Raw genomic sequence first — 23,575 nt, forward strand, 5'->3', positions numbered from 1 at the left:
AGGCCCCAGGCTCTGTCTATGTGTGTGTGTGTGTGTGTGTGTCTCACTGTGTGTGTGTCAGTGTGTGTGTGTGTGTGTGTGTGTGTGTGTGTGTGTGTGTGTGTGTGTGTGTGTGTGGTGTGTGTGCGTGCGTAAATGCATGTGTCTGTGTGAGTGTGTGTGTTGTGTGTGCGTGTCTGCGTGCGGGTGTGCATTTGTGTGTGTGCGCGTTTGTGTCTGTACCTGTGTGTGTGTGTGTGTGTGTGTGTGTGTGTGTGTGTGTGTGTGTGTGTGTGTGTGTGTGTGTGTGTGTGTGTGTGTGTGTGTGTGTGTGTGTGTGTGTGTGTGTGTGTGTGTGTCTTCATTTCCTTAATATAATCCACGTTAAAGACCACAGTAGTGTAGTGTAGTGTAGTGTAGTGGGAGTCTCTGCATGCACTCCTGTCCCCAGCAATTCAATATAGGAGACAAGCACATGCTTATTCCTATGATTATAGGCTACCCTAGTAGACCCATTTGTCAACCGGCCGTGTGTGTGTGTGTGTGTGTGTGTGCGTGCGTGCGTGCGTGCGTGCGTGCGTGCCTGCCTGCGTGTGTGTGTCAGAGGGGTGCCAGGCATGATGCTGGGAGCGACCGTGCCCTCCCGTGACCTGGTGGGTTAAAGGGGACCCTTGGCACTGCCAACGGACGCCCACATCACTCATGCCACTAAGTGGACGACGGTGAATAGTAGAAGGCCATTTGCAGAGAGCCTCCACAGGAAACATTAAGGAAACATTGAGGATAACTCACAATTAAATTTCAGTGTAATCAATAATGCTTGTGCTAAATCTGAGTGAAACACCAATGACCGAGTGCTTGTCAGTGTGTGAACTGTGTGGTACTAATAATAGCACAGTAAACAAATCGCTAACCAACCCACACACTGCTATCTAGATCCATCTAACGTTTACTGTCTAATCGTGGGTTTGGAGGAAAAAGGAACTTGAGGAAGACACACACACACACACACACACACACACACACACACACACACACACACACACACACACACACACACACACACACACACACACACACACACACACACACACACACGGCCATAATCCATAATAAAACCACAGACACCTCTATGACTGGGCGCAGAACAGACTGTTTTGTCTACATCTGGTTGTGTGTTAGCTGACCCCATTGGCTTCTCTTTGAATGAAACAATGACAACAGTCTTTCCAGATGGACAGGGGAGACTCTCAGGACTGAAGACTAAGGACTGTTCATCCGAAGCGTTTGGCAGTCATAGGAGCTGTAGGAGGATGCAAAGTTATTGCCGCTAAGTCCATAGCTGTATAGTATAATTCAGAATTATTTTTTCTTGAAAAAAAGAAAGAAAGAAAGAAAATACTTTCACACAAAGTGGCCAAAGCAACTCTAAACACATAAACAAATATTTTGGTGATTTTTATCACTGAAATGGTATTTCACCTATTTCACCCATGTTGTAATATTCACACTGACATTAAAGTAATGTTCATAATTAGCTTTTTTTTGTGCACTTATCTTTGCAGGTTTTGCACTATGCAGGTGTTTCCACGCGGCTAGAAAAACAGGTGAGGATATCAAGACAGACGAATGAACTGCTCATGCGTATAACTGCATGCTTTGCATTCGGTCATGCTACCCTACCCTACCAACCACATCAAAGCAGTAGAGCAGTGTGTGTTGCCATTTATATGGCAATCATCATCAAAGACCAAAGATCAACAGTGAAGAATTTGAGCATTTGATGAGACCATAATCTGTAAATAATGTGATCTGCTTATTATTCTCCATTGGCTGATTTTTTTGTGCAGTATCAGACACAGTTTAGTAGTGGATGTACTGTAAAAAAAGAAATTAAAATAAACAAATATGATGTGTAAAAATGGAGCCCACTATGAAAGAGGACCGCATATCCAGAAAAATATAATCACAGGTGCGAGACGAGTATAACAAGTAAGCCTATTTTTGAGAGAGAAAGAGATTGGTACACTGTTTTGTTTCAGAAGAAATTATAGTTTATTGTTTTGATAAGATTTAAGCTTCAATTCCATTGGATCTCCATCAGACATTTAATGCCTACAGACACTCAACTTTTCTTGGATGGGATCAAAACATTGCTTGTTCTTAAAATATTTGTAATGCCCAAAACATGGTGCTCGAAATAACTTTCAGGTGATGAAGATAGAATATAGCATCGAAGCATCTGTGATGTACCTTTGAAATAAAATTTCTTTCTTTTCTGGAGAATATCAGTGTGATACTGCTATGGCTAACTAGACCTAACTACATTCATTACATTACCGATTTAGCAGATGTTTCATCCAAAGCTGCGTCCAAAGAAAGAAGTAAACAATCGAATTAACTGCATCAAAACAATGCTTTACCTTTACAATAAAATCTATTCTACTCTATGTGGAGCAACAAAGTGTGCATCCAGGCTAGCTTGTGTCATCGCTGACCATAGCATGCCAGACACTGGCCCTACAGAGCCTTATGCTGAGGGGGCAGAATAAAGCTTTTAATGTGTTGGCAATTTTTTACCCACTCTTCTCTTCCTCTCCCCATTTCTCTCTCCTTTTCATCCACTTCTATCTCTTTTCTTCTCCTCCAAATGAGCCGTCTATTCTCTGGAGTATATTTCCCCCCCACACATTCCTCCTCTGCGGCACCTCTGTTGCAGGAGGCCGAGGGCCACTGTAGAGGAGTGGGGATGGATGGGACAGCCTGCTTTGGGGACAGTCCCCAAATTCCCCTCGTCATACCAGTGACCGCAACTGCCATGCAGCGCCCATCTCGCCTTTATACACGTTCATTCGCACATTTCATTCATTCTCTCCCTCTTTCTCTTTCTCTTGCTCTCTCTCTTTTGTCCTCTCACTTTCTCTTTGTATCATTTGAAGTGGTTCTGGAAACATTCTTGGTACCATGCAAATGGACTGGAGTCCTTAAACAGAAGAACTTAAACCATTCTTAATGTGTCAAAGATTAACATACATGTTGAATGTAGGCAATGTGAACATGTGGTTGTTTTGGACATGTGATATCTGGCAATGGTAGGGATTGCCAATGAAGTCTTACTGGATATACTGATGACTAGTTGTAGTAACACTAGGACCAGGCTAAATAGATACAGACAATAACGCAGTAAGGATGCTATTATATCATATCATGCATATGGTTTAAGATGGCCTAATGTAAGAGTTTGAAGATATACTGTAGGCCTATGGTCCTCTGTAGGCCTATGGTCCTCTGTATTTCATGCGGACTTAGGCTGTTCATTGATTATTTCTCTTGGATGACATTTCACTTCTTTCATTTATGTAACTGTTTTTTGAATGGAATGGAACTGTTCCCCTTAGTATTACAAACGGCAGACCACATTCCAGTTGGAATGTTATAAAGTTCAACACTGAAGGTATTTTAAGGCAAATAGAAATGCATTTGATTATATGAAATATATCCATAAATTATGTAACACTTCATTTGAAATCAAGCAGTCTTTCCTCCCAGTACATCCACCAGAAATGACCCTGCATTTCCCTATAACATTTTGTGTGGAATCTGACTTCACCAATGCTTTCCAAACTATGAAATGTGTTAAAAGAGGCAGGACTACAATTTTACTGAACAGTAAATGAATAATACCCCTTTTTCCATTGCCTGCAACATAATACTTTCACAATTTCTGCAGATTCCTACACTTGCTAGCCTACATGTGAGCCTTAAAGAATGCTTGGTGTGTGTTTTAATTGCTATGTAAGGTTATTAAAAGTTTGACTGTTGCAAATCATTCTTTAATGTTTTTTTCCGTCATTATTTTGTTGTGTGTTAATTAACGATAAAATAATTTACAAGAAATTGCTGGCACAACAACAGGCTGCCTGCACACTTTGCTGAGGAAACGTGTTTAGAATGCAGACAGAATCCAATGAGACGTTAGTGTCTGTTCTTGTCGGGTAAATATTTAAATACATGGACGTGTAAACGTGCAATAAGCCAAAAAGTTATTTGTATGCATTATGAGGAGAGGGAAAAAATCACACGGAATAGGGGGAAAAATAGAAGGGGAGAAAAACAGGGCCAAACAAGCTGAAGAGCCCAATCCCGTGAGTTTATTAGGTCCGCTGTGAAAGCTGCGCTCTTTCTTTGCCGCTCAGAGTAAGTCCTTTATCACGGAGCGCCACTGACGTCGCCTGCAGCTATTGCTTGCCTCGAGCAAGGTGCTAGGATAGCAAAAGGGATCCTATCATCAAACTCCATAATAACGCGGTCTCCGCCAGCTGCGCCCTGACCCCTTTGTGATGGAACAGATAGCTCCTAGATGAAATAGTGTTCTTCTTTGGTGTGAAATTATCATGTCTATTAATTCAAGCAGACATCATCCTCTCCCTCACTCTCTCTCTCTCACTCTCTTTCTCTGGCTGTCTATCTATCTCTCGTAGCTCCTCACTCTGCTCTCTTCCCGTTTCCATGTCCGTGAAAATATGCGATTTCCAAGCAAATGGTCCATTTTACTGGAGTAATTTTTCATCGTTGATTCACAGAAAATAAGGCTGAGGGGGATGAGCCGCCTAAAGAGAATGCTTCATGCCACAGTGGAGGGACTATAAACTGTAACAAAACATATGATGTGTACCTCTATTATATGACTTCGAATTTGCCCAAATTGTTTCAATGTACACATTCATCACGAGCAAAGAGACAACAGCGGGGGACTGATCAAATAACCTGACTCTCATATGAATTCATATATCTCAATTGATAGCTTGGCTGCTGCTGCCGTTTCTGAATTTGGTCAACTCATTTCGCCTGACAGTAATAAAATCCTATTCGTTTTTTTAAAGTATTCGATAAACAATATAGGCTATACTTTTCCCAAATGTTGGCGCATTAGTCTGTAGTTATTTTCAGCTACAGTTCCTCTGCAATAGGGAAACAATATTGCAATATGACCTGTCAGGACGGTTACCTCAATTGATGCGTAATGGCTAACATGGAGAGTTTGATGTGTCTATGTGTGGTGCATATAAGGTTATTATATCACCTTATGCGAATCAAACCAACGCGACATCATTGCTGTTATTATTAACATAGCTTTTGTTGCAATTTGTATTCAAAATAAATGTGTCGCTTTACTTTTAAAGGGAGGCTTTGTGCAATCTGGACCGGGTAAAGGAGCTTTAAACTAGCTTTGGGTCTGATTACCATGCATTAACCCTGTGCAGACCTTAACGCATGTTATTGGGTCAACATTGCTCCAGGGCCTCCGTACTTGCAAAAGTATGATATCTCCAAATAACAGATTGTGCATTCAGTGCGACCAGCATCGAACCACACACTGCCAACGCTCGCTCCCTTTGCAGAGAAATTCTCTGGATATTTCCCAAACAAGCTATCAGCAATTAGGCTTTAAAATAGGCCTATCTATTTGATTATACATAGGCCTATATTAGAGATAAAGAGTCTTAATATGTTTGGCATATCTTATTATTACAAAATATGCCTAACGGAAGTCACTTGGCAAGGCACAGATATTCTCTTCAACTTTGATATCACATTGGCTGTTTATTAGTAGGCCTATCCTACAATGTAGGCCCAACGCGCGCCAAAACTTGCGTCGTCACTGCTCTGCTATAGGCTAAATGGCGAGAATTTGCGCACGTTTCATAAGCAAAGGGTGTGCACGAAGACCTGCCGTGATTATGACTCAAGATCAGTAAGTTTCTTTATATAGGCCTAGGCGATGTTCTGGACAAAGGAAACTTTTGTCAGAGAGCGACAGTGCTAGAAATAGGAGAGAGAGAGAGAGAGAGAGAGAGAGAGAGAGAGAGAGAGAGAGAGAGAGAGAGAGAGAGAGAGAGAGAGGCTGTTTGACAACCCCTTGACCTCAAAATATGTCCCCTGGCAGTAGCGGGTCAGATGCTCTCTCCATCCCAATCAAATATGGCATTTATTTTATCTGCTTGCTATCTTGGTCGATTGGTGGACCTTGATGAGAAAAAAAAACAATGTCCTAAATCTTGCGTTAGAAGTCACCTCGACAACGCATGCTTATTATTTCCAAACCACCATGCAGCATATGAAAATACCAGCAAGCTTGTCCTATATATGTGGCATGCACAGGTGCAGGGGTTAATTCCTATCTCCAAGCTACAAAGCTGGTCGTTGTGGAATGATCATGATCAAATGCGGAAGTTCCCAAAATAAACGCATTGTCTGACTTCAATTTCTTTTTTCCAGTTTTGGCATGAATATAAAAGTAACACTTTGCTCCGGGCTAGACACTGGCGCATCCTCGTATCGTAAATTATTTCGAGAGATGCTTGCCACCCCCCCCCCCCCCCCCCCCCCCCCCCCCCCCCCCCCCCCCCCCGCCCCCCCCCCCCCCCCCCCCCCCCCCTCATAGGCCTATAGTAGGCCTAGTGCTTCCAAACAGTTGATTATTAGTCCTACACAATCATTTGGCTACATTTAGCTTAAGACCATAACTTTTTGACATAAAGCATCTACATCTGAAATAAACAAACAAACAAACAAATAAATAAACACATAAATAAATAAATACATACATAAATACATAAATAAATAAATAAATAAATAAATAAATAAATAAATAAATAAACACATAAATAAATAAATAAATAAATGCGGGTATAGCGATTTGTGAACGGGTTGCTATTATTTATGGAGCGTGAAGCCGTTTGTTAAATGTTCACATCACTGGCGAGGTCCATGCGTTTGATAAAAAGAGACAAGTCCCTTAAAAAAAGCAGTTGATTGAAATGGCGTGTGCCTTGCTGACGGGAGCCAGCGAGGGACAAAGCCCTGCGAAGCCATGGCCACTCGAGCAATTATTCGTGCACGCTGAATTTGGATTAGTGCAATGGAAAGAAGCATATGTTTGGCCCGAGGCGACACTCCCCCCGGCTGGCTTCGGAGAATGCGGGAGAAAGGGAGAGGGTGAGAGGGAGTGAGCGAGACCAGAACTGGAATATCAACTACGTTGAGGGGAAGGCAAAAGAAACATTAACACAATTCTTAGACTTTCTTTTAGAAAAAAAACGTGCTGGGCATAGACAAGCCTATGACAAGAGGGGCTTAATACTATACTGGAAAGAGAAAGGTCAGAGTTTGATTTAAGTCAAAGATGACTCCAAAATAATACAGCATCATCATGCCTAGCATCTCTCCTATAGCCTACTGTAAATAATAAACACAGATATTCATAATGTCATGAGATGATGCATGTGGTTCTCTTTGTGAATTATAATGAAAATAATGTCTGTAGTAATCATATCACATGATGTACAATGTGTGAAATGCATGCGTTAAATGTCTACAATGGGTAGCCTATAATATTAGCCTATGTTTGACAACATCAAAATAAGCCCAAACGTAACCTATACGAAATCAAAAATAGAAACCGCTGTGTGCGTCTTTTTGTGTCAATCTGCCTGTCTCAGCGTCTGTGTGGTCAGAGGTGTTTAGCGCAAAATACAACGAAAAATGCATGATGAAAGCCGTTAGCAAAACCCAGTGGACTCCCATCCAAACTCCGGCCCTTGTGGTACCCCCGCCTCTCATCCCCAAAACCCTCGGCCTAATTACTGGGGTGTCACTGCGTTTAAGTCAACATGTTTATTTAAAGTCATCTTATGTATCCCAATCGATTAGCTGATGTCTCAAGTAATCACGAAGCGATTTGGAGAAGCCGTTGACCTCATAGGGCATTGTGAACCCCCCTCCTCAGAGTGGTCCGAAGTCATTGAAGGGGGGTCAAGACTCAAGACTCAAATGATGAAGGGCGAAGAATCGAGCACAATTAACCATTTTGCGCTTCATTGCAAACTTATGGAGTCACCTAATTCGATTGTGGGGGGGCTGTCTACTTCATCTGTCATTTTCCTTTGAGTTTGGAGAGTGAGTGACTGGGTGAGGGGGATTTCCCATTTGTAGCGTCTGGCACGCAGTCCACACTAGTCTGAAAGGTAGCCTACTAAATCCACATGTTTTATTATTATTATTTTTTTTTAAATGAGAATTGGGCCCATGCGTAATATCTTGTTTTGGAGAATTTAATGTAAAAATGAGTTTGGACTTTTACAAATGATCGGCATTTCAGAAAGCTCGGATCATTTCAGCCAATTGGGTTTTTACCCAAACGTACTGCTGTGAGCAAGAATTCTGGCCGAACTACCTAATATTAACCAAAGCAACTAAAACACTGCCTTTCACCATCGGTGTTAATGAACTCGTGGTGGACGTCTAGAAAAAAACCTATTCAAGATGACCCCGAGAAATGTCATATTTACCAGTTGATGGCTAAAATAGCACAGAACACTATTTAACTGCTGAAAATATTACTCAGTGACTGCTTGTCCTAGCTTGGCACTGCTGACGCTTACTCCCGTTACGCAGCGGACTACATGGGCTGTGATTATAAATGGAACATATTGAGTTACAGGTAGCTGAGAGGTAGGTGCGATTACAGATTACCTGTGGTTCGCCGTTTCAATTTAATGAATCCAGAACCCACACTACAGTAAAGGCAGCAGGCATAACGCGCCTGCGTGATACAGGCTACTGCAAGCTGCCAGTCAGACACGTATGTGTGGGCTACAGCGCATGTCTCTGTGGCTCACTGTCTACTACTAGTGTGTGTGTGTGCGTGTGTGTGTGTGTGTGTGTGTGAGAGAGAGAGAGAGGAGGGGGGGGTGTTAGTGAGTGAGGGAGGGGGATCAATATTGTTCAACAAACTTGGAAAAAATCAGTCGTAACGCCCATGCATTTTGAAATGAAACTCGTTAAAATTCAATGCTGTAAAACAGATAATGATTTGGGGAAACGGCACAAAAAATATGCACAAGTTAATTATTGCAGTGGAAGCCAGTATAATTGATATAGTTCCTAGCAGAGGTTTCTGTGAGAATTAAATACATTCAGCAGGGTATTGTGTGAAGAAATCGAATCTGAGTCCCGACCATTTTTACATAGTTAGTGCTTAAAGGCATTTTGATGTTCATGCAGTTGTATTCGATACCACTGTATTCATCTTATGGAATATACGCATGCAAGCCATGGCTGCCAAGCAGGCTAGGCTATAGTTTTGTCACAACACAAGTGCATGTGTACTAATTGCTTGTTTTAAGTGGATGCTGAATGAATAGGAGCTTGTTTATCATTACTTGCAACAAAAACGTCCACGGCTGTGATGCTGTCTTTTGTGAGAGATGCCATCCCAAATGCTTTCGTTTCGCCCATAGAGGGAAAAAAATAAAATATTCATTTAAACTCCAGTCCATGTATTAATGTGAATTAGCATTAATGGCGCACGTTTGAAGAGACCTGTAATTCCAATGAATATTGCTTAATACGATTTCTTTTAATACGACTCCCTTTAAAATGGCTATTTATGCTTTCATTCTATCCATTCTATCCATTCTCTCTCTCTCTCTCTCTCTCTCTCTCTCTCTCTCTCTCTCTCTCTCTCTCTCTCTCTCTCTCTCTCTCTCTCTCTCTCTCTCTCAGCCGGGTATTCCTCTTTATGAGTGCGCTTTTGTGCCTGGGGTTAAGATCCCACACACAATCTGAGACGCAGCCAACAAAAACAGTCCTGACAGACAATGCCTCGCTTCACCTGCCGCAGTACTGTGCATTGCAATTATGCCAAGGACATGTACAGTTAGGCTTCATTCACCTTATTTGAAAACAACTGCCTGCGAATTAAACAGCCTGTCTGAAGCTAAAAATATGCGGATAACAAATGACCGCTATGGTGGAGAAAATCAACTCAAACTCTATTTGTGTGTGTGTGTGTGTGTGTGTGTGTGTGTGTGTGTGTGTGTGTGTGTGTGTGTGTGTGTGTGTGTGTGTGTGTTCTCAATGCCACCACAAGAATTGCTGCTTACTTTAGCTGTGGCTACACTTGAAACTATGGAGGAAACGGAAAGCGAGAGGACACATTCAACCGGGCTTGACTTGACATGCTTCACTGGAGATTGATTTCGAGGTGCATGGTATCAATAAACAATCAAATTCAATTTGAGTTTTTTGGTTATATAACGCCGGGTTCCTGCACACTTTGGCACACAAATAGTACACTATAGCCTACATGGTGCGTGGACACATGTGCTAATTCCCATGAATAACAAATGACCACGCAAGGCCAGAGTCTACAAATTAGATCAGCCCAAAACATGACAACAGCAAATCATTTTTCACATTCCTTGAATGGAAGATATTCCCACTTAATAAACAAGAAAATGCTCAAATTTGATTTCTTAAAATTTCTCACTTTGGCTGCAATGGAGCTCGACTATACACATTTAATTTTAATAACAACAAAATTCTGACCAATCTGCTTTTTGAGTCTATATCTGACACATGACGCCAAGCTTCAGTTGCAATGAGGTTTAAAAAAGGCGAGGCAAAACAAACGTAATGATCCTCCGCACACGCATAAATCTGACTGATTTTTAAGAAGAGTTTTGCTCCAGGGCTGAAACTACACACACGCACTTCAAACACATATGAGTGTTCATTGTTTTGTGTGTCATTTGGCTTGGTAAAACGCCAAGCGCCATGTTTGAATGATCCTGTGCTCTGAACGAGAAGTTTAAAGTAAGTTTTTTTTATTATACTTGAGGGAAACAATGGGTTCAACTGCTTATTGCGAAGAGCACCCGCCAAGGGAGAGTTAAACTCAATTACTGTAACAGTACTGAATAAAAAAAGGAAAAAAAATCTGCCAAGCTAAAAAAAAAAAAAAAAAAAACATGCCCGGGCGCAGGAGCCGCTGAATAGAAAAGGAATAGATATGAGTAAACTCCACATGAAGCGTATCAAATATTTATTTTTTTTCTGGGCAACAAAGGACTATAATACATTGACAGGCATGGGAACTATTGCCAGCACAGGTCTATACAATACAGCTAAAACCGCCTCCAATTTGGACATTGGACATACAAGAGATCAGATGGTCCCAAATATTTTGAATTTCTCTGAACAATAAAAAAAGAAAATTCAAAAGACAATATCCATTTATTGCTCTTATGGTGCTTGAAGGGAAGAACAAGAGGTGAAACGTATTCTGATTGGCACAACACATGAAAGCTTGTATAAAAACAAGAAAATAGAAACACAAACAATTATCATTAGGGCTCTTGTGTATTTTTTTCGATGACGTAAGGATGATATTGAGATGATTTTTTTTCCTATTCAATTTGTTCACTTGCTTCAATGTCGCCTCAACATGCTACAAGAGGGCTGAACTGAAATATCCCAGAGAAAAATACCCCAAAACTTCTGTTTTTCTAAGAACCATAAAACCACATGAAGAACTAACCGAATATTTAAACCCACTAAAACAGGAGGCACCAGATAAATAAAAAAAGAAGTTTCAACAGACTCACCATATTTACAATTCCCATTAAATTACACATAAATAAATATATACATACATGAACACAGATTCCCTCATACAACCGCGAATCGTGTTGAAATTCAAAAGTTCAAGTTGGTCGCTCAGAGTAAAAGTCTTTTTTTTTAATTAACTGAAGACATTGTATGGAACCGTGGATCTTTTTCAAGTTTATTATTCACAATACTGATAAAAAAGGAAACCATCCTTTCCCCACTTTTGTCATGTGGCTACAATCGTAAATGAAGATATTGAGGGCTCGTTGCTGGATATCAGTCCACTGTAGCGCATGAAAAAGAGGGAGTGTATTTTGAGTTATCATGTAGTAGACCGTTTTCTCACTCTCGCTCTCTCCGTTGCACAAACACCCTCTCTCTCACACACAAGCTGCTGTGTAGATGTCCTCGGCACATTTAATGACTTTTTTTCCATGCGCGTTCCTGTCCTCTTTGTGGGAAGCGCGCGTCATCTCCCGTGAATCCAAGGTTTAATGGCGATCAAAACAATGAGTACGGTCTGGAAGTGGCACGTAATGTTGACGTCTTGATCAATAGTTCTTTAATATGTATTTATAATATTTATATGAATTTGGGAGAGTGATGGGGATCACTTTCTGTGTTTCTCATCTTTGTCTCCTTTCGACCCGCTGTCAGAGTGGCTGTTGGGATTGTTGTTGAGGTACATTTTGTCCATCGCTTTTATCGCCTCAGTTAGATAGTTCTGCAACGCGGTGAGAGCTGCGCACATGGCCGGGGTCCCGAATCCGTGCGAAATGAGACTGAAATGGGTCAAACAACTCTGAATCCCTGGCTCAAGAATGGGCTGCGGGCGAGAATTCCCCAGGGGCGAGCGGTCCTGGGAGAGCAGGTCTGTGAACTCTTTGCAGATTTGTCTAAAAAGAGAGACAAATGCAAACGCGTGAGCTGTCGGCGTCATTCATTTAATTACACATGCAAGATGTCAAACTGGTTCCCTGTTTTTGGGAGGGTGGGTCAGGCCCATGAGTCGAGCTATAGGCCTACTCAATAAGTTGGGTAAAACTAACGCTATGACCACGTCTGTCATGGGCAGTGTGGCGTGTGTCAGAGTTGGAGCTCCCCTGTAGCCCCTCGGTTACTTCTGACATCTGATTACACTGTCAAAACACGGCCGGGGACGTGAACCAGGTTAAATAAGTTTATGTTCACATCAGTGCTATAGGCCAAAAGGACTGAAATGGGATATTGCCAAGAGTGATCTATTAAACGTGACAACAACAATGATGGCTTATTATGCTATTATTATTTATTAATATTATTATTATTACTGTTGGTAATGTTATTGTTCTCCAGTGAATGCGTGGGTATGGTTCCAGTTACGCACGTGTACCTTTAGCTATGGGTAGAGTGCACGTTAGTGGAGTGAAAAGTGCCATTGCATTTGTCTTGAGTCTCCAATCAGCCCAGCAAAATACCAAGGATTGGAAACAGGACAGTGCCACGAGATTGTCTAAAAAGTTGCCCATGACAATTTTGAAAACTGAAAGTTGATTTAAATGGTTCAGCTCTGAGACAATTAAGTGGAATATCTGAAAACATGGCAATAGGTTATTACAAATCTGATATTTAAGTAGGGAACTTACTTTGTCGCCAAAAGCATGTTTTTTCTTTGGACTTGCTCATTTGGGTCGGAATGCTGACGGTTTACATATTCAGCTACTGCCTTGGCGGGGAATTCAGTCTCGCATACATAACCGAAATCCCTGGCAAGATGCACGGCTTCGCCTAAGAGGAAAAAAACGGGGTTGAGTGTGTAATATATTGCTCTAAATTACTGACATCAAATATGGACCAATTAACACTCCCACTTAACACATTATTCATCTAATTAATGTGAACGGCCAAAGAGGGGCCTGCTCTGTGATGCATTCATTTCTCCTATGCAGCACCTGCATTCTCAAAAGCACAGTGGGACATGGAAATATAGCGTGGACACTTGTGTGTGTCTGCAGCCATGCTTTTACGCACACATCACCAAATATGAAAGGACGTCATCGCACATTCAGTGAACACACAATAAATAAATAAAAAAAGGCCTGCAACGGTGGACTTTAACCAACCACAACGCAGTGATTCGATTTTGTTCCACAACAATACCGGAAGCCCAACTGATTGACAAATTGAGTGAAATAAATCAATTTCAAACAGCCACAGACAAATCTCACTTTTCATACTTTAGCCATGAGAACTAAAGAGTGATTCTATTGAAGTTAGTCTGATATGTTGATTATTTCAAGTCCTTGGTTTTAATTTCCTGAAACAGTTGGGTTTTAACTGCGGGGCTTCCTGCCATAAGCTTCAACTCCGGAAGAACGCATGCGCCAATTAGCATCAAAGCGGAGGTCCAGTAAACTCGTTTCCATAAAATGGAGCGGATCATAAACAATAACAGCACTTGAGAAACGCAGTGTCCCTTCTGTAAATAACCGACTGCCTTCGCGTCCCCTGCCCCCACCTCCTCCGGTTTATCACGGAAGAATCATACATTTCTTCAGGCTCATTACCATACAGCACCAAATTTCAGTGAAGCACAGTGAATATTGCATTCAGCCTTCGACTATAATGATTAACAGGAACCAATGAACCGTCCCAAGCTTTCACCTTTAAAAAAACACCGCTCACAAATATCACCGCACTGAATAATAAGGTTCAACTTTGCAAGCCGAATAGATTTATTCTACAACAATGGCATCCTCACACCACAACATAATTAACTCATTTATTTTTCATAATAAGCTCACAACCCACAGGTCAGTTTTATTCCATCAAACCCCCCACACGATAAGCTACTATTAACTGTCTCCCCAGAAACAACAACACTGCGTAATAAACAGCATTCCTGCAACTCTGCGCCATCTTAGTCATTATCTCTCACATTGGTGGTTAATCAGTCGTCTGTCTAACCTCTACACAAAAGCAGCCACTAAATAAGCACTCCGTGATGCTACCAAGACAGTAAAAACAACAAGGACTAGCCATCTGGCTAAAAGTAGGCCATGAAAGCTGTCATCCAAGTCTGCACAGTCTACAAGGCCTACATTTAATCGCAAAGCTCCAAATCTACCCACAGGTAAAGTTAACTTCCCCCTCTCTAATCGTGTAAAGCTCCCGACATTATTGTCATCCCTCTTTCTTTGAAACACGCATATCCTTCATGCATTGTTGCTTGTAGGGCACACTCAATCCAAATTACACGGATGAGCGCATATGCTGATTTGGAATGGCCCCCATGTAGCCGCTCAAAGCACCTGCCATCACAGGCACCCAACTCGTATCATTTACAGTTTTTCTTACCTTCCACCAGTGACGTCAGCAGGGTTACATTGGCGGCCTTGCGTCTACCTGCAGGTAGATTTAATCCGATTTTATCCAATTTCTCCCGTAAGGATCTTCCTCCGTTCTTAGACTTGGCCCTTGAGGGGAAAATAGCAAGCATTTACGTTAGCTATTTGGTCTTTTGAGAATTGTCAAGCCCCCGAACCAGTAATGGGTCAAGGTCTGGCATTTTAAAAAAATATTTAGGTGAATGTTAGTGGGACCTCAAAATATTGGCACTGCAAGTCGTTTTAGGACGCATTTTTTGTATCTGCAACGGCACTTCAGAGGCATGAAATAGAGGACTGATTAAAAGGTAAAATTTAATATTACCCTTGAGTTTTATAAGAGTAGCCTAATAGCATTATGCTGCTGCACGAGATGTGGCCTACTTCAGCTGAAATTTCGGGACAAGTGTTAACATTTGATTGTGTTCTGATTTAGGCCAATTTATCCTGCAAAATAGGATAGCCCTACTTACAATGCAGTCCAATTAGTGTCTGTGGACACAAATCTAATTGCAGTGAATGAGAGAAATAAACGACTGTTAAAGACACGGGCTGCCATCTTGGTTTCCGCAGAGGCACAGGGCAGTGGTTGCTGTAATGTAATTATGGATGGCATTTAGAGAGAGAGAAAAAAATCACGGAGGTCCAACTCACCTTCTCAACACCCCACCGAGCAGAGAGGCGTTGAGGCATTCAGGCGGTGAGAGCCGTCTCTGCACTTCCGCCACGGTGACCTTGTATTTCGATGTTGAACTTAAAAGAGACAGGCGACCCGGAACCGAACAGAACACTTCGTTCCCATTTACCACTCCACCAAAGAGACCATCCTTATTAAGAGGGATGGCTGAGACGTTGTTGTTGTTCTTGGATAAGGAAACAGGCCCTGCACATGGAAAAAAAGAAAAAGACATGGGGCCATGGTTGTGAGACTCTGGATTTAAACCGGGACACACGGTGCAATAGATGAATTACAATAAAGAAGGCATGCATTGAAGGCAGATTGGGTGGCGTGTCGAGAGTGCTGCCCATATATCCTCATTTCAGAACACATGGAATCAGAGGCAGTGTAGTGTTATCGGAATGAAAACGCCGAATGAAAGGAAATAGATTCGATAGCAGTGCCTTTTCATGCATCTTATGAATGTAAGTGCTTCAGTGTGCCCGGGGTAATGAAGTGGGCTACCCATCAAAATATTTAATATTATCCCAAGCCCATGCTCGGGGAATAGGATGGCGAGAAGTGTACAGCATTGCTTTGAGATTGACATTCACGGCAAAGGCCCACCATTGGGACAACCGAAAGCACGACAGACAACCAACGACGACTCTGTAAACAATATATGAGGCCTAGGGCCTACATGTCTACATGCCATTTAATAAATCAGTTAATTATAGTCCTCGGAAAAATTATATAAAATGGATGGCAATAAGAATCATGGTGTTTTTGCTTTAACGTTATTTCAACAGTATGTATTTAAAAAAACAATGGCACATAAAACAGCATTGGTGGAATTTGCCACACACAGGGCGCACACCGGCGAGCACGCGCTCCACCACGCGCGTAAACACAACAGCATATCTCATACAACCATCATACGCGGGCCACAACCAACGTGGAGCGCGTTATTTTAGTACAGGGTTAGCCCTTTGTGACTGGTAACCAGAGACAAAGGCAAAATCACTTTCAGATAGATCAGCGGTGACATTAAGGGCTCGGGGGACCAAAAGAGAGACAATAGCAGTTAAACGAACTCTGGAGATTACTAATATAAGAGCCAATTATCATGGGGCTGCCTAAAGAGCATCTCTACACATTCACTTCACTTTCCAATTTGACCAGACCACGAAAAAAACACAACTGGCTTCGTGGATCGCCGTGTGTGAGTCGTTAAAATCAAACTAGTGTGGTTCCCAACAGCAATCAAAATCCTCCGTAGGATGTGCATTTTCATGAAGGGGGGAAATGCCTCTGCATCAACAACCTCTGCAAAACACGCAACGAGCTTAGCTGAGCTGCCTTAACGGATATGTGAAGATGAGAATATAATTTCAGGGATTTGCTCATTTGCTCTCTCCCGTTTCACCCCCCTCGTGTTACACAGAGCCTCCACTACCAAGAGCTGCCATTTTAGATTTAGTCTCGAAGCGTGGAGAGCAACAAAAGATAAAACAAGTGCTATCGCATTAGCAGACTGTTATATGGGGCAACTCGTAGCCAGAGCCCACTCTTGCAAGGTTCATGCAAATTGATGCTGTATTCCGAGACGCCGGTTCGAACTCAAGGCCTACAAATTAGCCAATTCCTTCGCAGTGTGCAACAACGCCTCAGCCGTGCCAGTGAGGGGTTTTGCTGTGCTGTGCCGTGCCGTACTGGTTACGGAATGAGCTACACCGTTTGGGAGAGAATTGCTTACCTTTCTTAATTACAGTCTGATCTGGGATGTGGATGCCTTGATCTTCGACGTGCTGAAACGCAGAACAAGGCAAACATTAGCGGGCGTGTGAAAATGCTGAGAAATCAACGCTTCTGTGTAACACCTACAGACATATGAATAAAAAGCATTCAAATAAGGGGGAGAAAAGCAAACGAGGGTGTTATAACGGGCTAACTACTTGTATGTGAAATGAAATGACATGACATGGATTTTTGTAGGTGCGAACACATTTAATTAATTGTTGGCCTAACTGATCAGACACAGCATTCTACGAGTAAAAAATAAATAAATAGAATAAAGCTGTAAATTAAGATAGTTTAAGAGGGTTTATGTCACTTCGTAATTTGAATATAATTTACTAGAATGTATGTAGGTGACATTACTACTTGAACAGGCACGTTTGTCAGATTGAATAGGCGTTGGGCATGCTTTACGCACTGACAGAGGCATGCACGCTTCACGCCAAACAGAAAAAAATACCAATAGAAAATAAGTACAAGCGCTGTTGACCTTCAAACAAATAAAGCTGTGAATTACTAACACTATGAGGAATATAATTTCAATAGCCATCCGTAGTTACATTTTGGAAGAAAATGTACGTTGCCTTGACAGACAAAAATATAGCCTTTAGGTCTATGTTTTTTTTTTCAGGGGATGCGCGGGAGCTACTTTGGGAAATATTATGGGCTAGTAAAAGTGACTGTTATTAAATACATGCATTATAGTGCATTTACGTTAGTACTACAGGAGAGGGATGTTTATGGTTATAACTACTGAAATTAAATCGTTTAGGATTTAGATGTTTTGTTTTATGCCAAATATTTTTCTTCCTCTTCAAAGCTAATATCTTTCTACAATTTTCAAAGGAGACTACTATATCTCATTCACTATATTGCCCATTCTTGAGTATAAAATATTCCAAATTGAATACGACTGTTGCACAATGTCTGTCTTGATTTGCAACTGAGTCTGTTTACTATATTGAGCAAGCCGTCTTACCTGAACATCTTCTATAGAATGAGGTATTCCATGGATGATAGAATCAGAGAGTCCTGTTTCTAGTCCGTGTCCCGACGGAAGAAGCACTTCTCTCCGGTATTCCCTACACAGCTGGTGGGGCAGGCCCCGGTGCTGGTGCAGTAGGCTGCTCTCCTGGCTCTGCCTCTGGCCTGGCCAGCCGGGGTGCTGTGGCTGGGGCTGGGCGTGCAGAGAGTTGATGGAGTACGGGTCGTTGACGTGCGAATAAGGGTCCTGAGACTGTGGGTAGATGGGCTGGTAGGGCGGAGGAAAGTACGGCGGCTGGAAGTCGGAGTTCGGGGTATGGGAGAGCGGAGGGGCGCTGGTGTATGGAGACTGGCCCACGCCTCCCAGCTGAGGTAGCCTGGCTGTCCCATTGCTGGTGCCGTCGTGGCGATCCTTCAGAAAGGGAACAAGGGGATTAGATTTTCTCCAACGCGCAAATATTCAAGGCAAACTTAATCCATGAGTCAGTGTATGGCTTATTGATACACGATGCATAATAATAATGATAATAATAATAATACAAATAATAATAATAACAACAATAACAATAGTTGGCTTATTTCGAAACCGCATCATTATTCAAACTATTTTAAAGTGTGTATGAACATTTTCTCTATATTTATTTGACAATACAATTAACCACATCCTTCAAAACACGAAAATGTTACAAAATGGAAGTGTGCATATCGAAGCTGTAATGCAGAAACATGTTTTCTCTCCTGGTAGAAAGAAGAGATTTTAGAAGAAAACGATATTGAACACAGCCTTGGGTGCAACCCCAAGTCCACAGCCTTCAGCATAAAATTCAACTCACCATCGCGGAAAAACTGTGCACTAACATCTGTGAAGCTTTGTGAGCACTTCAAAACGAAACAATTTCTGCGAGTAACCGCTGACAAAACAACGAAAATAAATGAGGAAAACAAAATAAACCCAGTGCGGATTGTAAAGCGAGACAGTGGCAACCAAAGCGTTCAGATATGCACAGCAAACGAGCGATAATCCATCAGAATCGAGTAAAATCCCTGCTGTCCTTCATTTGCTGTGAAAATGCACCGTCGTTCTCTCGCGGGTTATTGTTAAAGTTTCTTATATCCCCTTTTCCGTCTTCTTTGCTCTGTCACTGAGCTGTTCCCTCGCTTACACTCATATTAGCAAAGAGCTGCCTCTTCCCTTGGACTCCTAATAGCAGATATTCATGACTATTAATATTACACGAATACTTAATAAGGGAAGAATGGTCGGAAATCGAGCGTGAAGCGAGGAAGCAACTCAAGGCAGAGTCTGCACTAAATGACGTCCATTGAATGAGGAATCAGTATATCTAATCAGAGATGGGGAGAGAGAGAGAGGGAGTGAGGGGCAGAGAGAGAGAGAGGGAGACAAAAAGAGGGACATTCTCTTGCGTCTGACGAATCAGAGAGAGGGGGGAACATTTTAAAAGGTTCGAGGGCAAGCAAACGTGAAAGAAAGGCAGAATGACGGAGGCAACGACGAAAGGAAGAGCTAAGGAAGGAAACAATGTGAAGCTCCATTTTTTTCATGAAAACTAGCCAAGGCGCAAGGCGCAGTGACTGGCATATTTTTAATGTTCATAAGGTGGCAGCCTACTACGCTCTCTCCTATTGTTTTTTCTTCGTCTTTCCCCCTCCTTCCTGTCGTTTACTCTCATTTTTACCTCAGATTCAGATGTCTTGCGTTCCATGGCCTGTCGCTTTTCTCCACCACTCCGTGCACTAGCTACACAATTCCAAAGTCCTTCGACGGAGTTTTTGGCCACTCGGAGCATACGTATGCCTAAGTTTTCATACGAATCCGCCTTCTCTCCGTAGGCTACATGCACACAAACGCGAAGGTTCAGGGAGAAAAAACTCCCTACCCAGGCTACAGGCACGCTATCATATTTAGGTTACCGGTCGAGAAGGAGAAGTCTGCGAAACGACTTAACTTGTCCACAACAATTTCGATTCGCGTGGGCAAATTCGTCGAGCCGAAAGAACGAGGCAAGAAGGCAAGCCCATTGAAAGAGAGCGCGAGTTCCTCGGCTACTCATGGCGTGTCTACTGCACTCCAGACAGGGGAGAGAACACGTTCAACTGGCTATACCACTCCAAAGCAACTCCCAAATATTTCTACAGCCAAACTTTCTGTGCACTTTCCACTAACCAACGCGCGTAAAACAAAGTCTACATGTCAGTTAAACGTCTTGAAAGAACAAATTATCTTAAAACCATTAAAATAAAAAGGCACATCACATACTAACAATTTTTAACAGTGTTTTTTAACATTTTAAAAGAAAGAGCAAAAAATATTAATTTTATGTCACACAAACACACTGATATTTTGCAACTCTGAAATCAAAATGTAAAATAAACGCACAATTAAATTTGATCTCTATGGAAATTTATCAAACCAAAATTAATTTAATGACATTAAAATACTGCCAAGATACAGGTTAGTTTCCTGTCATTCTGGAATATGTCAAATTTCACGTTTGTAAAACATCAACAAAATAATTGTCAAGTCATCCGTCAACATCATGCAAACTATTTTTAATTTTGTATAGTCTGGTTAAAAATCCCTGTAAACATGCCATTTTTTGCATCTCATGCATGCAAAATTGCAATAAAAGTCAGACTAAACTTCTTACCTCGCAGTCTTCATATTTAATATTATCAGTTAATTTCCAAAGCATTTTCATCGGCTGGGAGTAATATGAAGTGCGCCTGACTTGTTTTTACACAGTGAATAGCGCCCTGGATTGGAGGAGTTTTTGGGTGAGCTCGCTCTCTCTCGCGCTCTCAGATCTCCCTCTAATGGTGGAAGAGAAAGGCTCGCGAGCTACTGTAATAACACTCGCATTCCCTCATTAGCATATCAACAGCCGCTTTGATTCCACTTTGCCCAACACCAATGGACACCACAGGTACAAAACTGGGACGATACCTTACTGCCTGGGATGTATGTGTACTTTACCTCCCACAAAAAAAAACAACATGCAGGTATTTTCACGTGTAGATATGGAATAATGTTATTTTTCTTTATTCCTACTGTTATTATCCCTTCACTTTCCCTCTCCAGCTACTGAAGTATCAGTTTGAATAAAATGAGAATGGTAGGATATCTGACAAGTAGAGTAGGCAATTAAATACGTGCGTTACTTTACTTGTGTAGTGAGTTTTCTCTGCATCTAACAGCATGACATCCTAAATAAGCGACATTTGAGTAGAACGATATCGCCTGTTGGCGTCAGGATTTGATAACTAATAAATACTTTCTCACGGGAGAGCGTGCCACCTTATGCAAACACACAGTCAATCGGTCTCCTTGAAATACTTTGTAGCTGGTCCTATTTTCATAGTCTGTTGTTTTAGTCCTATTGAGATCCGAGGTTTGTGAAACAGCCCCTGCACTGTTATGCAAAAAGGGCTAATTCTGAGGCCAGTGTACGGGTCCATTGACGACATGTAAGGGCACAATCCTAGAAATGTAAATAATTAACACAACAACATGGGTTGTTAAATTTGAATGAGTCTCTGGAGTGGTTATGTTTAGCTCCTCTGGACGGCGTCGCAAGCACCCCAGGTTGCGGGTCAGCAGACAGGTCGCCGAACTCCAAGGCGTTGGCTTACCTATGCCCGCATTACCATTTTTGGTGGAGCAGACCTAAAGTACTTGTCATTAATGAGAGCAGGGAGACAAGCCTGCAATGACAATGAACCCCGAGAAAAGTGCATGAAATCTCGATGGGTGTGTGTGGGTCTTTATGTGCCTGCTTTCGCTTTGTTGTCATTTTGTTGGGGGTATAGTGGAGTGAAACTCGATTGAAACAACCAACTCAAGTTCTCCAAGAGAAGAACTCGCTTATAGTTTTTCAGTAGTTTAGCATGCGAAACCGAGAGTCTAGGCCCATGACAAGAGGGGCGCACATTCAGATGTGTCTGTGAAAATGAACAGAAACAAAGTTTTACGCCTCGACATTTCAGATCTCTTGGTTTGCAAAACAGAACAGTCATTTTCATGACTGTAATAACCCCCTTTGTAATAGTTTCACCTACGTTTTTTTCCCTACACTTCCATGTAATGGCAAATCTCAAATAAGTATTAGTATGGGCCACATCAAACCTATTTATCGGTCAGGCAACTAACAGTTCGATATACAACCATTCTATATTTATTACTCAAGCATGTCAACTATGAAACCCCAATTGGACGCATAGCATTTTGAAGGGGAAATCCAACTATTTTACGCAGTGCATTGACACATATGTTCATCTGGTTTGGAAAATGGCAATTGTGATAGTACGATGTGGACATGCTGCCTGCTGTTTTCTGTGGCATTTTACTCAGTTTATCGGTTGCAATAGCCTACCACACACACTAATATGAACGTGCCTCACCAAAAAAAGTTTGAAACTTCTGCGTCGACAAATGTCCGGGTGAAATACATGGGGGATATGACTTATAGCCTATGCCATCTGTTCTAAAATGCATATAGTGGGCAATCGTACATAGGGACATTGCGAATCAGAACTGATTAGTCAACACGCTATATGAGTCTCACTTCGGTCAACTAGACCGCTGTGTGAAAATGAAAAGACACATACCTGCCAATCTCCCATTTTGCCCATAATTGACATTATTTTTAGCCGTCGGTCTTGATATGTAGATCACACGGCGTGTTATCTCATTGAGCCCTTCGGTCCTTAAGCCAATATCTGTTTTTACCTGGACTGGATGAGCTCACCTGGTCGTAAAAAAAAACAGAAAGCCACTTGATGGCGCATGCGCTGTGCGCCGGGTGTGGACAACTTTTACCTGCGATTTGAGAGTCTCGCCAAGGAGGCAAAGGCTGTAAAGTCTTTCACATGCGATATGCTTTGCTCATGTCCACAAGTAGGACATATTGCTCTGCATTACTGTAGAGGGTAACTTTTCTCAACAATCTGACACTACTCCCATGCAAGAACCACGTGTAAAGAACCAAATGATCCGCTCTGATAAAAGTGAAATAAATTGATGTGTTTTAAGACTGTAAATACATGGTAAACAAACTGCAAAATGCATTGTGTGACGTACACAATTCAAATTCGCGTACTCATGAAAATTAATCAGAACACATTTGGTATAAGGCACATACAGGATAAAAATAATTGATATAAATGTAAAGGAATCAAAGTATTTCTGTCTCCATTTTTGTCTTTCCTAGGTAGGTTACATTGGTAACATGCAGGCATTGGAGAGGCGCCTTTGCCCTTTACGCACAGTGATATGTGTATTGAGAGATCAATACGTTATAATTTGTTTATTTTTAACAAA

The 23,575-nt window shown here is 41.8% G+C and overlaps 1 protein-coding gene across 4 annotated transcripts; it reads right to left on the minus strand.

Annotated features, from left to right (window-relative positions):
* Positions 1–10,778: 10,778 nt before the first annotated feature.
* Positions 10,779–22,936, minus strand: tfap2a (transcription factor AP-2 alpha). 4 transcript variants are annotated; one of them, XM_063207194.1, is made up of 7 exons: positions 22,864–22,936; positions 18,233–18,649; positions 17,213–17,264; positions 15,453–15,681; positions 14,770–14,888; positions 13,059–13,200; positions 10,779–12,329 (listed from the first exon to the last, which is right to left on the minus strand). In XM_063207194.1, exons 1-7 carry the CDS (start codon positions 22,894–22,896, stop codon positions 12,044–12,046), a joined length of 1,278 nt encoding a protein of 425 aa, XP_063063264.1. In that variant the 5' UTR covers positions 22,897–22,936; the 3' UTR covers positions 10,779–12,043. The 4 variants fall into 4 exon arrangements, with proteins under 4 accessions (XP_063063264.1, XP_063063263.1, XP_063063262.1 ...); XM_063207193.1 differs by lacking the exon at positions 22,864–22,936 and adding an exon at positions 20,907–21,060; XM_063207192.1 differs by lacking the exon at positions 22,864–22,936 and adding an exon at positions 19,935–20,420.
* Positions 22,937–23,575: the final 639 nt, after the last annotated feature.

This window comes from Engraulis encrasicolus, chromosome 9 (genome assembly GCF_034702125.1).
Source record: "Engraulis encrasicolus isolate BLACKSEA-1 chromosome 9, IST_EnEncr_1.0, whole genome shotgun sequence".
NCBI classification, from domain to species: Eukaryota; Metazoa; Chordata; class Actinopteri; order Clupeiformes; family Engraulidae; genus Engraulis; species Engraulis encrasicolus.

What these genes read in the sequence shown, in the direction of transcription:
- tfap2a (XM_063207192.1), bottom strand. Translation starts at nt 20,045, where the DNA reads ATGCTCCGAGTGGCCAAAAACTCCGTCGAAGGACTTTGGAATTGTGTA. An exon ending in CTCGGTGGGGTGTTGAGAAG is followed by an intron (nt 14,889 to 15,452) that starts GTGAGTTGGACC and finishes TTTCCCCTCAAG; the next exon opens with GGCCAAGTCTAAGAACGGAG. An exon ending in AACATGCTTTTGGCGACAAA is followed by an intron (nt 12,330 to 13,058) that starts GTAAGTTCCCTA and finishes CTCTCTTTTTAG; the next exon opens with ACAAATCTGCAAAGAGTTCA.